The 16801-nt window shown below is 44.1% G+C and overlaps 1 protein-coding gene across 6 annotated transcripts in view; it reads right to left on the reverse strand.

The window, feature by feature from the left end:
* EPN1 (epsin 1) overlaps positions 1–16801 on the reverse strand; it is a 1407891-nt gene that overhangs the window by 524611 nt on the left and 866479 nt on the right. For all 6 annotated transcript variants that reach the window (XM_044080699.1, XM_044080709.1, XM_044080717.1 and 3 more), the window contains one exon: positions 8269–8563. In XM_044080699.1, the coding sequence (XP_043936634.1) occupies positions 8269–8563 (295 nt within the window). The remainder of the gene's footprint in view (positions 1–8268; positions 8564–16801) is intronic.

Consider the following 16801-nt stretch of genomic DNA (forward strand, 5'->3'; position numbering starts at 1 on the left):
CGGAGCCGAATCGATCCGTGCGAGGCCCGAGGAGAGTCGGAACCGACCGTCGGTTCGACTCTCGCCCCGGAACCAAGAACAGACCGTCGGCTCCGAGACTCCGGTACGGGTCCGACGGAGTCGAGGTGAGGAACAGACCGAGAAAAAGACGGTTCTGGACCCGAGGCTCCACAATCAGCAGATCAGCCTCTTCCGGCTCCAAAGACTGAATCGGTCTCGGAGGAGGAATGGATGGAGATACAGGAAGGCCTTCAAGTTTCGACACCAACTGGGTGGAAACGAAATAAGTTTAGAGAGGGCGAATGCTCCAACAACTTCTGCACCACGCGATCCACATCGACATCCGAAAGTTTGGAGGAAGAACGGGTCGAAGGAACCAAGACGGAGCCGACCTCAATATGGCGAAGGAGGGAGCTCCATCACGGTTCCAAGACTCGAGGCTCAGGAACCGATACCAGTTGAACACTCGGCCCGAAGTCTGTGGAACCGGTGATCTAACCTTTGAAGAAGAGCTCGGAGCCGATGACTTAGGCTCCGGCGTCTTCGATTCCTTAGAGGACTTGATGCCTGGTCAGAAGCATCCAAAGCCTCTTGGAAAGCGGTTTCAATAGACCTCTGTCCATCAGTTTCCTGCGCCTATCTGTCATGACCCTCCCACTAAAAGAGTGACAGATGGAGCAATCCTCTTGTAAGTGGAGAGGGCCAAGGCAGTAGACGCAGGAACTATGGTTGTCAGTGACCGACATTTTCTGGCCACACTGACAACGCTTGAAACCAGACTTTACCTTCTCAGACATTGTAGAATAAAAGACAACTCCAGAAAAACACAGTCAAATCCGAAAAAAGTTAGTCACAATCGAGTAATTGTCAAATCCGGTAAAAATTTGTCTCAATATGGTAAGATATGAAGGGTGTAGGCCCCGATACAAAAATACCGAAAAATAAGGTTAACGGTACCAAAGAATTAACGGAACCACAACACAATCACACTTGTTAATACTGATAATATCAACTAGACTAGAATCCTTAATAAAATACAACAAAAAAGTTATATCTTAGCTTAGAAACTCTCGAGCTAGCTCCCAACGATGCGTATGCAGCAGCGGCAAACTAGATCTGAGGTAAAGGCAGAGGGGGATTGTGGGTATTAGATTGTCTCGAGCTTCTTCTCTATGCAGAGCTTGCAAGAGGCCGGCACGGAGCCGAGGATCGGCTCCGAACCCATGTGTAAGAACAAACGGCGAGATTGAACACTATCACATATAAAATTTATTCATAAAGTAAATGTTAGTTACTTTCATTTCAGTCTGTAATATTTATTGGGATATATGTAGTATATATCCTCATATATAATGTCCACATAAGATGGGAGCTCAGTTATTACATAGGTTCATACTAGGCTATCTGCCCTAGGGCATTTATAAGCCTAGCCAGAATGTGTTTGGCTTTCGCCACCCATTTTAAATTTATTTTGCTATGCCCTTTTTCGAGGTTAGTATACTGTGCCTCTGTCTAACAGTGACACAGAAGTGATACCCGGGGTAAACCTACGATCTCCCATCCACTCATCAAGATTCCTCTTGAAGAGAGTCAATGAGGGACTCTGCCTAACCTGGACTGGGATTTTATTCCAGAGTGAAGGGAGCCTCTGGGTTATGAATTTGTCCCTCCAGCATGTCCTATTTATTTCATTGCTGAGGTTCAACTCTCTCGCATGTAGCACGATGGGATTTAGATTTTCTGAGGTGCAGCATGTCCATTAATTCCGGGTTGGACATGGCTTTATACGTCAGGCACAGATCGCCTCTGAACAGGCGGTATGCCACTGAGTAGAGCTGGAGTTTCTTTAACCGGGCAGCATATGGCATCTGTTTGAGCCCTTTGATCCTCTTGGTGAGGTACTTTTGGGGTCTTTCCAGTTGCTGCAGGTGTCTGGTAAGGTACATCCCAAAAGGGGCGTTGTACTCAATTATGGGCCTGATGAGGGATGAGTAAAGAGGCAAGATGACCTCCCCTGATCTAGATGTGAATCCCTTCATGATTAGGTGGGCTATATAAAATGTTTTTCTAACCACTTTGGCCACGTGGTTGTCAAATGAGAGATTGCTATCAACTTGGGTCCCCAGGTCCCTAATTACTTCTTCTGTACTTAATGGATTACCACCTATGTGGTAATTTGTGGGCACTTTGTTTTTGCCAAAGGGGGTGACTATACACTTTTTGGCATTTAGCTTGAGGCCATGGCTCTGGCACCAGTTGTCGGTTTCTATGAGGCCCTTTTGAAGGATGCTTGTTTCGGCTGGAGAGTCGATTATGGCGCCCAGTTTGCAGTCATCTGTGAACTTGGTCAGCCACAGTCCTTCCGTGCTGGCCTGTACCTCCGAGAAATATATACCGAACAAGAGAGGTCCCAGGACTGAGCCTTGTGGGACGCCACTTATAACTGGTTTTGAGTCTGACATGGCTCCAGCAATTCTAACCATGTGGGTTCTGTCCTTGAGCCAGTTTGCAACCCATCTAGTGACATAGGGGTTTATATTTAAGCTGGTGAGCTTATCTATAATGCCAGAGTGGTGTCATTTTGGACTAATTCTGAGCATATCTGGGAATTACCACCCAGGTTCCTAACAACTAAAGAAAGCCTTGTGATTATCCTTAGTGTCCTGTGCAATTTTTCTCTCGAAGCTGGCCTTAGACGATTTTATGAGTGCCCGTAGTTTTTTGCTAATACTGATCAGAGATGCCTTCCCTTTTTGGAATTTTGCTCTATCATTTAGTAGCTTCCTCCTTCTATTGTACAGTTTGTTTATGTCTGGGGTCCACCAGACAGGACGTCTGCCTTTGGAGGATTGGGTCTTGGTTTTATTTGGGATCACATGATCCATGCATTCCTGAAGGTGTTCATAGAATGCGTTTATAAAGGATTCTGCGGTCTGGGCCGTATTTTCCACAGGCTTGGGGGCTTTGAAGGATTCCACCTCGGTTTTGAGGAGTGTGAAATTTGCTTTAGAGAAGTTTTTCACTGTGGTTTTCTGGGCAGGGGATGGTGTCGGGATGTGAATATCCAGTGAGATTAGTTTATGGTCTGATCTTACCAGTGAGGGATACACTTCTGGTCTGGAGCATAGAGTCCCCATGTTGGTGATGATCAGGTCCAGTATGTTTTCCCCTCTTGTGGGAGTGGTAATAAGTTGTCCCATAGCATTTGAGTATATAAATTCTAGGAACCTTTGGGCTAGGGTGTTGGAGCTAGAGTAATGCTCCCAGTCTATGTTTGGGTAGTTGAAGTCGCCCAATATAATGGTGTTTGGAGAGACCTTCATATTTTCCAGTGTTCTCAGGAAGGCCGAGTGGGGTTCCTGGGTTAGGGACGGTGGTCTGTAGCAGGCTATAAACTGGAAGGCAGTTTTACCCACTGTTAGTTGCACATGGATAGTCTCTGATGCTTCGTGCTGTGCCACCAACCTGGAGGTGTGGGTATCTTTGATGAATATTGATACTCGCCCTCCTTTTGTGGGTCGGTCCAAGTTTTGGGGCCGAAAAGCATGGTATGAGGTATAACCTGATAGTGCTGGGGTGCTCTCGGGAGCCTTGAACCAGGTTTCTGTTACTGCACAGATATCGATGTTCTCCATGCTAAGGAGAGTTTTGAGTGCATGCATCTTGAGGTTTAGACTTCTGGCGTTGAGTAGCATTACTCTTAGTTTCTTATCCCTTGTGATACCAATGGAGGTGGGTTTGTCTTTTGAGCCTTGCCTAAAAAAGGCACTATGGGGGTAGCAAGAGTCTTTGCCAATATCCGAAAGCCCAGGGGTGACAGGTGCAAGCCGTCCCTAGCGAAGCATCATGGCTTGTCGAGCATGTCATCCCAGGCTGACAGGCATTGGATCCCCTTTGAATGACACCAATACTTAAGCCAATTGTTGAAATTGATCATCTTGTCTTCATATTGTGGCATCATTCTTGGTGAGGGTAAGATGCTACTCAAGGTCAGGGTCATACCGGCCTGGGCCACATGCTCAGAGAGCTCCTCTATGTCTCTTTTCATGTAGTCCAGGAGGTGCGTCTCAGGTCATTCACACCAGCATGGACAATGACCGAGTCATATTTGTACTTGCCTTGGAGTGACCTGAGTGCTTGTGTTATGTGGCGGATCCTAGCGCCCGACAGGCAGCTCACCGTGACCTTCTCCTTGTTCAGCCTGGTGAGCGGGATGTCAGTGTGCCTGATGATAGAGTCACCTATTACAAGTATATCAGGTGTGTTGTTTAGCCTTAAGGGCTGTGACTGTTCGGCACACTGGCTTTGTGAGCTATGTGTTGCACGTGTTTTGTTTTGGGGTAGCGGTTGCTTGGGTGTCTGCTTTGGAGGTCTCTGCTGCTTAGGCAGATTTTTATTTAGAGCCTCCGAGTATGTTTTTGTGTGTATATGTGTTTGGTTTGCTGTCGTGGTAGGTCTATGTGAGACTGGAATTGTACTGAGTGTGGTTACCTTCTCCTCCTGACTGGTCACGCCAGTACTGAGTTGAGAGAGCTTACCCTCCAGTTTGGCTATATGGATGCATCTCTCACATGTGTTGGAATTTGTTGGGAGGAGGAGAGGATTGTCTGTGTACATGAGGCAGTTGTAACATTGCCTCAAGATTCCCAGATTCACCAGCTGGACCGGAGAGAAGATTGACAAATGACCTTTGGACATGCTAGAATAGTATTGGGAATTCCTTTATAACTGAAAAAAAAAGGCCAATGGGGAACAAGGTACTCAAGAGGACTTTGTGACAGTGTAGTGCTTTTAATTTTTAGTGCTGACTTATATAATTGCTTTAGTGAGCAAGTGTTTTGGACCTCGACGGGCTGTCTCTGTCTTTATCTTTGCATTTTTTCAGAATCCCAGTAGTTGGATGGCTAACAGACGACATTTCTGGTTAATTAAACCTAGAACCGAAATATTTAGAGGCAAAAGTGTACAGACGACGGATAGTGCGCTGATTAAATAAAGCAAAAACTGACAGCAAGGTACATCGTGGTTAGGGCCTAGGCAAGGAATACAGTACAAATTAAAATTATTGTGAGGTATTTGCTTTCCACAAGTAATGCAATTGTTAACTTTTACTGACATTGGTAAGGGGCAAGAAAAAGTTTCCCCAATGGGGTACTTGGCTTTAAGTTGAAGACTTTGGTTCTGAAACTCGAAAACGAAAATTTCAGGAGTTGGCCGACCGGCACTTGTGAACTGCTTCTGCTTCGGGCACTGCACAGCAAGAAAGACTGATGTAATGGCATCGGATGTATGTTTTATACCCCTGACGACCTGACGTCGTGGAATAAGGGACAGCAACCAACTCAGGACCCAAGACTTTGTTAATCAGGCCAACTGAGGGCAACCTGCCAGCAGATTACCCAAATGTAATGACTGCAACAGTGAAACACGAAGAACATCCATCAGAACAGTGAAGTCCATAAACTGGAAGAGATTCTACCTTGGGGGGGGGGCAGTTAAGCCCTCTGGGTTGATGGAATCCACTAAGGAACTCCAATTTCTTGAAAGGAGTGATATATGGACTTGGGTTATCATTCACTCCATTTTCCCCATGGGGTTGGGGTGTCATGTCATCTGTTGCCATCATTCTCAACCCAATGCCATTCAACTGCCTTCTTCGATGGTTCATCTCTATTGGACATCCTCATTTCCACTTGCCTTCTTCCTGCCTCTCTCAAACCATCTTCACCAGACTTGTCTTCTGCCTTCCTGCACATGTGCCGGAATCTGTTCTCTTTGACACTCTCTGCAACCTGAGTTACTTTGGCTTTTATTCTGTCGTCATCATTTCTTTGTCTGGTGTTCAATCTACCACACATCTCAGGCACTTCATCACTCCTAGCTTCCTCAACTGCTCTGCTTTTGCCACCCAGATTTCTGTACTACACAGTAATACTGGTCACACTACTGTTTTGTACACAATCTCTGCCTCCTCCTAGAATACAGCCTGAATGAAGCAGTCATACAGCTACAGGCAAACATAGTTCTGAAATAAACAACTGGAACCAGGCACTGTTAAAAATACTGAATGCAATAGCCAATCCAAACAAACAGTCTTATTGAAAGTGGGGGCCCTCCTCAAATCTAAGGAAGTGCCTGTGGTCTCTGTTATGGGCATACAAAAACAGAATTCCAAGAGATACACGGTATTCAACATGGCTTGAGGAAATACGAGTGAATAACAGGGTTTGCAATGTCAACATTTTGATTTTTAGGCCCTTGAGATATGCATTTACCATTGACAAGGCCAGGATGGGCCTCCACAGGTCCTCTTTCCAGACCACTTAAAGTCTTGAGTAGAAGCCTCTGTTTCATTATGGGCTTTGTGTCCCCTAGTTGTGAAAACTCCTGCACGTGTGAGTTCCTGGGAGAGGGACACAGATGTACTTGGTTCCTTGGAAAGGGTGGAATGGTTGAAATTTCCAATTTCCCTAAAAAACTGTAATTTATAACACTGAGACACCTGCAGCACCCATTTATCTTTTGTGATGCCTTTCCGATTTCACATGTACTGACTTACATTTACTGCTATCTTTGGGGGTATGGGGATGGATACAGAACAAGCAAGAATATGAATATTTGGGTAGGGGAATAAGTTATATGTAGCCAAGGCTACTTCCTAATGGGTACAGGACCCTGGAAGCCCGCAGGCTTTGTTTTACACTTAACATTCTTACCCTTGGTTTGCCTGCTATTCATTTGTCTATGGCAGTAAGGCCCAGACCTAGAGAGGCAATGCCAACCATACCTACACCTTCCAGAGTTTGTAGACTCATCTGGAGTACCGAGCCACAACTCTACCTTGTTTGGGTGGTGGGGGGGGGTAGGTACCATACCTAGACATCAATGAATGACAAAACTGTTCCACTGATTACAGTGTTCCATTCCTCCCCAGCAATCCTCTATTTCTTTTAATACCTTGCATATAACAAGAGCTCCCTATCCAAGGGAGCATGAAGGAACTGCATCCTGATCTCCTCTAACAGAGGCTGTAGCCTCATCCAGGCATGTTTCCTGATAACTGACCCAGTGAGTTACCATCCTGGATGCTGCATCACACCCATATTTGGAGTGTTTAACTGCTCGACTGACTGCACTTACAGAACCTGAGGGAAGCTAATGGGATCCAAGCCTTAGAAGTTTAAAAGGGAGGAGAGATAGATAAAGACATGCCTAGCGCCTAAGGCAGGAAAAGCTGGGTGAGGGTGTCCTATTTATGAGCTTCTGAGACCGGATGTGTGGGGTTGCCACCTTAGCAGTCATGGACTAAGGACAAGATTCCTAGATTTCCTTGCCAACAAAAACAGTGAGTACACACTCTACCCTTTTTGAAACAACAAAGCACACTTCTGTCACATGATAGAAATGTGACAACTGGTTCAAATTCCATACAAAAACTGATGGCTCTGACAGATGCACCTTGATCACAGGCATGACAGCTTCCAAACAGCCTACACCAAAGGCCTCCTATCCCTGAGATGTTAGAAATATAAGCTTGGAAATCATTTCACTGGGCCCATATCTCAGATGTGTGTTCTTGTTAGATCTCTTTTCTAATCACTTTTAGAGGGAATGTCCTGAGGTCAGGGATGAACTGGAGATGCCACAGAGATTAATTAATACCTCAAGTCTTTTCTTCTAAGGTTATTTTGGTGTAAACTTTTGACAGACTCTATAACTGTCAGTACAGTAATGTTCTCTGGGCCTAAACTGAAAATGCACAAACTATGGTAGTCTTTCTGTGGAATATGTCTACTGCAAGAGTACTTTCTTTCTCAAGTGTGGACATGCCCTAAAATACATTATTAGGCATCCAACCTTCCTACACAACAAAGAATTAATAGGTTTAAGTGATAAGAAAAGGTTTTCCCTAATGGGTTGCTTATCTAGCAGAGTCTCAGAGCAGGCTGATCAATGCCAGACTGACGCACAAAAAAGGTACACACAGTGCAAGCTGTGGCACAAAATACTTGAAATGGTGTAGGCATATATCAGCTTTATGTGAGGAAGGTCTCTACTTACCTAGGGGTGACTGCCTGCCCAACTTTTAAGTAAAGGGTGCTGAGATCTGGAAGTTGAGCTGGACATCACACTCTTCTGCATATTAGCTGCAGCTGAAGAGACAACTGCAACAGTGATCTATACAAAGATCTATGCAAAGAATGTCAGGTTACAAATTAAAAAAAGAAAAAGCAAGTGTCGAAAAAAAGCGATGTCTGGGGTACTCACCTGCTGAAACCCAAGGGTCCACCGCTGCAGTAGGAGGCACAGATGAGGTGCTAGTGGTTCCACCCCAAGGATCACTTTGACCACCACCGGGTTTTCCTGGTTCACTCCAGGGATCTTCCGTTACAGTTGGCTCTCCCCAAGGATCACTTGCTGCGGCTGGAGCAGAGGCACCTGAAGCACCCCAAGGATCAACAGTCACTGTTGCTGGAGGTGGAATTGGAGCACCTCCCCATGGGTCATTTGCCACTGCAGGTGCCGTAGAGGTAAAAACATCTGCTAGGTCCATTAGGGAAGACTGTTGAAGAGATAAAATGAAAGCAATTATTCCAACATGTTACAGCAATACAAATAATTGGACGGGTCTTTTCACTTAATTCTTCAATACATCTCCAAACCTATTCTCCTAGACTTAGATACATGCAAGTCCTATTGATTAAAAGTCAACCTTTCAGTCTGCTGAAAGATGCCAGCTCTTTAAAAGTCCCACACCACAGTGTCACAAAAACTGAAGAATTATGACACAAATTATTCAGCAACCTAGCATACAACAACTACTCAGAAAGCTGCACTGTTACAGAGACTTACTGACTGAACTTATAAATCTGCTGAATAAATTTGCTATACAAGAGACTGCTTTGTTGCTATACGTTTTTACCTGGACATGCTCATCTACATAATCTGGGTCTATATTAGAACACCGAACATTCAAAATGTCAACTGTTCTAATATCGAACCCTAGCAATCGAAAATGCAAAACATCAAACATTCGGAACAGCAAATTTTTTCCTAGGAAATTCGCTGTTCCAAAACACATACACACAACACAAGCACACCAAACAAACAGTAATCAACACACACGCACCTAAACTCATACAACTAACCCTACACTAAACTATACATACACCACTAACTATCCACTTACTTTAACCCAAACCCTAACCCTAAGGTCCGTCACTATCGAACAGTCACCTCACCCACGCCCTAACCCTAACTCACCTACCCCACTCTAACCCTCACGTCCACACAATCGCACACCTACCTGACCCGTGCCCTAACCCTAACTCACCTAACCCGCCCTAACCCACATGTCCACACAATCGCACACTTACCTGAACCCGACCCGTAACTTTCCAAACGAGTGCTGAAAATACCGAAGCAACAGAAACGGACAACCAAATTCTTTCCCTAGGAAGGAATTCAGTTTTCTGTTTCTTCGATATTTTCAGCATTCGCTGAAAACGGGTCGATATTAGAACACTCGACATTTCAAATGTTCGGTGTTCTAATATAGACTCACATAATCTAATCCTACATTTTCTCATTTGACTTTGTTATACATCGACAATGTACACTGCACTGTTAAAAATGAAAACATTTGATTTAAAAATTGACTAGAAAGGGACTGCAGATTTCCTATGATTTCTACAGCAGATGCAGCATCTAAAAAACAAAAGCAGAGAAAAAAATGTGCTTGCAGTTCAACACCAAGCCTAGAGACAACAGAAAAAAAAATTACAATGTGTTACCATAATGGGTCACTACAATGTGTGCAACACTTATAGTGTTGAAGAACTGTTATGTAGGTCACTGAGAAGTTGGGCAGTTCTAGGGTTACTGCCAGTCCCTCTTTAAAGGACAAAAGCTAATGTGTGCAAGGCTACCAAGTATGTGGGGTGCACGAAAAACTGTAAATGTTACATTTTCAAGGATATAATGGTACAGCTAAATCAAAAAAGTACAGTTGTGTACGCTTACCATAAATGTAAATGTTCGAGTGTATTCACTGTTGCAGTCATTACATTTGGGTAATCCTGCTGGCAGGTTGCCCTCAGTCGGCCTGAATTCCAAAGTACTGAGCCTGCTGCTGTCGCCCCTTCCCTGAAGTCAGGTCATCAGGGGTATAAAAGAAGCAGCCGACGCCATTTTCTTTAGTTTTTCTTGCCCCAGATGTCAGGTGCCCCCGAAAAGGGTTGCCAAAATTTATATATATATATATATATATATATATATATATATATATATATATATATATATATATAAAATGACATGCACCAATATAAACTTTACCTTCATCTACAAGCAAATACACCACATAGGTTGTATAAATCAGAGAAAGAAAGACAGGCTCCAACAGAAGAAAAGGGGGATGGCGGGTGGGTAACCTGGGCTGCAACAGTGAATACACTCGAACATCTACATTTATGGTAAGTGTACACAACTGTATTATGTTCTTCGTGTATCACTGTTGCAGTCATTACATTTGGGTAGAGTCCCAAAGTTATGGTTGGGAGGTTGGAGCTAAACAGCTTTAGGAGCGGCTATGAGGCCCTGCAGAACTGCAGTGGCAAAGCCTGCCCTGGATTTAGAGTAGAGTGCTGGATGATAATGCTTTGTAAAGGTGTGCACTGAACTCCAAGTAGCAGCCTCTAAAATGTCCTTTGTAAGTACTCCCCTGAGAAAGGGTGCTGAAGTGGCTGCAGCTCTGGTTGAATGCGGCCTAATGCCCTTAGGCAATGGCTTGCCATGATGTACATAACAGAAACGAATGCAGTGGCCTATCCACTTTTGAAATAGTCTGCTTTGTGATAGCCTTTCCTTGTGATCCTGCAGCATGTCACTAGTAATTGCTCTGTCTTTCTGAAAACTTTGGTTCTGTCCAAGTAGAATCTAAGCTTTGTACGTCCAAAGAATGCAGAATTCTCTCCCCCTTGTTCTGTGGATTTGGATAAAAAGTTGGCAGGTGAATAGTTTGGTTAAGAGCCACACTGGACTCCACCTTAGGCATAAATGTTGGGTTTGTCCTTAAAGTGACCCTGTCTAGATAAAATAAAATGATAAAGGGTTCTACAGCCATGAGTGCCTGTAGCTCTGAAACTCGTCTTGCAAAGTTATTGCTAGGAGCAGAGCAGAGATGTTTTCCAAGATAAAAACTTTATATCAGCAGTAGCAGCTGGCTCAAAAGGAGGCACAGGGTGAGATTTTCCAAGACACAGTTGAGGTCCCATGCAGGCATTGGTGCTCCTTGGAGGCCTTAAATTTTTGTCCCCTCTGAGGTACTGCTTTAATAAGGGATGAAAAAAGATTGGTGGCTCTGCAATGTAATGAGCCGAAATGGCAGAGGCATGAATTTTAATAGATAGGCCTTTGTCCAGCACCTCAGTTAAGTATTGCAAAATTTGAGGAATATTTGGCACAGCTGTATCAGTTCCTTGTGCCTGGTTCCAGGCACAGAATCTCTTCCATTTTCCAGCATAAGATTTTCTAGTACTAGGCCTTCTGGCTTCCAAAATGACATCCATCACAGCTTTACTGAGAGGTGACTTTTGTATGACTACATTATCCGCCATGCTGCCAGCTTTAAAGTCCTGAGTTGGCTGTGCAGGATCCGATTGTTCTGCTGGGACAGTAGATGAGGTATTTGAGGTAAGGTCCAAGCTGGGCATTGAGACAAGTTCCTTAGTACTGGATACCAGTACTGGCAGGGCCAGTCTGGGGCAATCAGTATCATCTTTGGCTTCTAATGTCTGACCTTCAGGAGTACCTTGGGGAGGAGAGGCAGAGTGAGAAAGGCATATACTGCCAGGTTTTTCCAGCTGAAAGATAGGGCGTCCACTTTCCATGCTTGTCTGTGATAAATCCTTGTGCAGAATCTTTTTAGTTGGTAGTTGTGAGGGGAGGCAAATAGATCTATGTCCGGGCATCCCCATTTCCTTGTTATCATGCTGAAGACTTGTGGATCCAGCTGCCACTCATGGGGATCCATGAGGTTTCTGCTTAGTTCATCTGCCAGAGTATTTTTCCTTCTTGGCAGGAATTGTGCCTGCAGATGTACTTGGTAAGTCAATGCTGTGTCCCACAAAGTCATGGCTAATCTGCAAAGGGGGTACGAATGTGTGCCCCCCTGTTGTTTATATATCACATGACCGTGGTGTTGTCTGTCTTTATCAGTAGTTGTCCTGGATGATGTAGTTCCTTGAAGGCTGTCAGGGCATTTTGAACAGCTTGCATCTCTTTTTGATTGATATGTAGATGCATTTGGTTTGAGGTCCACATGCCCTGAATGCATCTTCCTGCCATGCGGGCCCCCCCAGGCATAATCTGAAGCATCCGTTGTTAGTGTCTGCCTGGCTGCGGGTAATGTGAATGGCTGTCCCTTGTTTTGGTGACAAGCCTTTGCCCACCATCGAACCTCCTGTTGCAGGCAGGGAATGAGAGTAATAATAGTTTCCAGGCTGTGGCAATGTTGAGTCCAAACACTTTTTAGGTACCATTGAAGTTTCCTCATATGCAGTCTTGCATATGGAATTAGTAGGATGCAGGATACCGTGAAGCCCCAAAGCCTGCAGAATTTTTCTTGCAGATAACTGGGCCTTTGTTGCCAACATTTTGAAATAGGTAGTCAGTTGCCTTTGTTTTTCTGGCATGAGATAAGCCATCTGGGCAGTTGTACTTAAAGCTTGCACCCAGGAATATTATCTCTTGAGTGGGTACTAGTTTTGATTTCTTTTTGTTGACTGGGTACCCTAGCATGTTAGAAGTCTTTTCACAAGCGCCAGATGCTGTAAAAGAATGTCCTTGTTCTCTGCTTGAATTAGACAGTCGTCCAAGTAAGGATATATTTGTATTCCTCTGTCTGCAGAATGCAATTACTGGTGCCAGGCACTTTGTAAATACCCTGGGCACAGTAGATAAGCCAAAGGGCTGTGCAGAGAATTGGCAATGCATTGAGCCAGCCTTGAATCGGAGGCATCTTCTGCACATTTGTCTGATTGGGACATGCAGGTATGCCTCTCTTGCGTCTAAAGTCACAAGCCAAGCGTTCTTGCCCAGCAAGGGCAGAAGCTGCTGCAAAGTCAACATCTTGAATTTTGGTATAGCCAGGAATGGGTTCAGAATAGATAGGTCCAGTACTGGCCTCCAGACCTTGTCCTTTCTGGGTACCAAGAACAGTCTCGAGTAAAATTCTTGTTCCTGCTTTTGCGCTGGTACTTGTGGAATGGCCCCCATGTCCATGTGGGATGAGACTTGTTTTTGTGCCTCTGCCCATTGATTTTCTGGCAGATCTGGCCAGCTGTTTGCCTTTGGCAGAGTATGGAAACGGAACTTGTAGCCTTGTGACACGATATTTAGAACCCACTTGTCCTGGGTTATAATGTGCCAATTTTGAGAAAAAAGTGCTAATTTTCCCCCTAAGGGTGCTGCTAGGAGATAAGTGCTTGGTGCAGGCAGGGGGAAGTCATTGGGACTGTTTCCTGTATGGTTGTGATTTGTCTTCTCCAACTTTGGAGGTAGAAGCACCCCATTGCTTTGACCTGTATGAACCTTATGCCTGGGATCTGCCGCATTTTAGGAGAAGACTAGGTATTACATTAAAAACATTTACACTAAAGCAAAAAAACAAACAAAAAATAACTGAAAGCTTAAGTTCTAGCAAATCATATTACTCTATTTCAATAATAGAGTGAAAACATTATTTCCACTGCGTGATGGTACTATCTGCTTTGTAAAATCCTGTTTCTTGAATAAATGTCTCACACTGAAAAGGCTGCAACCCTATACTGAACTGGTCACTATCACATCTGGTTCACACCACTATTTGGCAGGCTGACGTAGAAAAGTATGGCTACATCTTGCTTCTGAATGTGATACCCACACTCAACAAGCAAGCACAACTGTCTTCTCTCTTGTTCTCTTATACAAGATTGTATTATATGTTCTCTTATACAAGATTTCCAACTAATGAAGCAGCTAAGGGCATGAGAACATAGGGAACTTTTTTCCAGTGAGAGCAATGATCAAAATCTGACCACCACATGGGAAAAAAATGTCTGATGCTGATGTCAAACTAGCTTATGTGATCAATTAAGTCACAGTGTGCATTGTCATAATGAATTGCCCAGCCCCAGAACAGAGAAACTTCATGGAAAAATACATCTAAATGTTGACAAATAGAAAGTATAAACCCAAATACTTGACCATTTAAGGAGGTTTCTTAATGTTTATTTATCCTTTGTTGACTGGGTGAGTCCCATTAGGCTAGTGGACTCTTAAGGGGAAATCCAAGATACATAGCATTGAAACTAAAAGGGGAAATTTGGCCAGGGCATCTGAGAAACTTTCCCACTCTTCGATAGGTGCTGTGGAATCTATTATAACCACCTGAGCTACCAGTAAGTCTAGCAGATGGGACCTCAGTTTAAAGTCTCATCCAAGGAATGCTGACTGGACTGGTTCAAGGGAAAACACTAAAACCACCTTCAGAAGGAAATGTGATTTGTCCTGAGGAACTCCCTTATCTTTTTGAAGGACAAGATAGCACTGTCTTACACCTTAGGCTTGAAACACCAAGCTCCTACAAGCAAATGTAATGGCTACTTCAGAACCCCTAGTTAGCAGGTTCAAACAAAAAAGTCTGCCAACCATACAATTTCTAGTAGCATGGAGAGGAATTGGTCCTTCACAGGAGGAGGACAGATGCTCTCTTTTAAAGAGCAGCTAGATCACCCTGTCAAATACAACTCTGCCCTCTGCAAGGTTGGTATGTACAGAAACAGCTGACATATGTAGCATGACCATTGAAAAACATGGATTCTGGTAGCACAGGCATCAGAAATAATTCAAGCTCATCCACAAGATGATCACATGGGGTGATACTGGTTACTAGCTCAACTAGAGAGAGAACTAAATCCACTTGGAGGGCAAGGACATGCTGTGCAGAAAGCATCCAGTGTCAAAAACTTAGAAACTAGCCAACAAAACAGGCAAGACCATCCAAATTTCTGGACACCGTAAGAAAACGCAAGCACTTCTTCCTTAGCAAGATACTGTGCTCATCATACTTCTGGACCAAAGGGACTATAGCAACACTTATCGAGAATGTTACTGTCTTGGGTCGATTCTTGCACAACACCAATCTAAAATACACAGAGATCATTGTATCTCAACAAAAAGTACAGTTGTGTACACTTACCATAAATGTAGATGTTCAAGTGTATTCACTGTTGCAGTCATTACATTTGGGTAATCTGCTGGCAGGTTGCCCTCAGTCGGCCTGATTAACAAAGTCTTGGGTCCTGCGTCGGTTGCTGTCCCTTCTTTCATGACGTCAGGTCGTCAGGGGTATAATACCTGCAGCTGACGCCATTACATCAGTTTTTCTTGCCCCAGATGTCAGGTGCCCCCCTAATGGGGAGCAAATAAACACAAAAACACAAAAGTACACCTCCAACCAAAAGCAAATACACCAAAAAGGCTTTTAAGCAAAGCATAGAAAAAGAAAATAGAGGTATAGCCAGAAAAAAACTAGGGGGCTGGAGGGAGGGTAACCAGGACTGCAACAGTGAATACACTTGAACATCTACATTTATGGTAAGTGTACACAACTGTACTATATTCTTTGTGTTTCATTGTTGCAGTCATTACATTTGGGTAGATTCCCAAAGCTGTGGTTGGGAGGAGGAGTTTATACAGCATTAGGGCCAGCTATAAGGCCCTGCAAGACAGCAGTGGCAAAGCCAGATCTGAATTTAGAGAAAATAGGTAAATGATGATGCTTGGTGAAAGTATGTACAGAACGCCAGGTAGCAGCTTATAGGATATCCCTGGTAGGAACACCTCTGAGAAAGGCTGCAGAAGTAGATGCAGCCCTGGTGGAGTGAGATCTGATCCCCTGCGGGATAGGATTTCCATGGTGCTTATAGCAGAAATGAATGCAATGGATTATCCATTTAGAAATGGATTGTTTTGAAATAGCCTTCCCCTCTGCCCCTGCAGCAAATGCTACCAGCAATTGTTCAGGTTTTCTTCCTGATTTAGTCCTGTCCAAGTAGAATCTAAGTTGTCTGTGCACATCCAAGGAATGCAGAATCCGTTCCTCTTTGTTCTGTGGATTGGGAAAGAAGGTTGGCAAATGAATGGACTGATTAAGAGCCACACTGGAAACCACCTTGGACATGAAGGATGGACTGGTCCTGAGAGATACCCTGTCCGAATGAATGATGATGAAAGACTCCACTGCCATAAGGGCCTGTAATTCAGATATCCTTCTAGCTGAAGTGATTGCTAAAAGGAAGGCTGTTTTCCAAGAAAGAAATTTTAAGTCTGCAGTAGCAGCTGGCTCGAAAGGAGGTAGAGTGAGTTCCTCCAAAACAAAGTTAAGGTCCCAGGCAGGAATAGGAGCTCTCCTGGGTGGTCTCAAGTTTTTGCCCCTCTGAGATACTGCTTGAGCAGAGGATGAGAGAAGAGGGGTGGGTTCTGTGTTATAATGAGCTGAAATACCTGAGGCATGGATTTTAGTGGAGAAAAAAAAAACAGGCCCTTGTGAAGCATCTCAGTTAAGTATTGCAAAATCTGAGGTAAATTGGGCGCTGCTGTGCTCATTCCTAAAGATTCTTTTCCATTCGTCAGCATAAGATTTTCTAGTAATAGGTCTCCTCGCCTCCAAGATTACATCCATCACAGGTTTGCTGAGGGATGATAAGGGTGAATTTAAGTGATTAGCCAGGCTGCAAGGTTCAATGCTGGAAGTTGAGGG

Source organism: Protopterus annectens, chromosome 1.part1, assembly GCF_019279795.1.
Source record: "Protopterus annectens isolate FY-2018-M chromosome 1.part1, PAN1.0, whole genome shotgun sequence".
Taxonomy (NCBI): Eukaryota; Metazoa; Chordata; order Ceratodontiformes; family Protopteridae; genus Protopterus; species Protopterus annectens.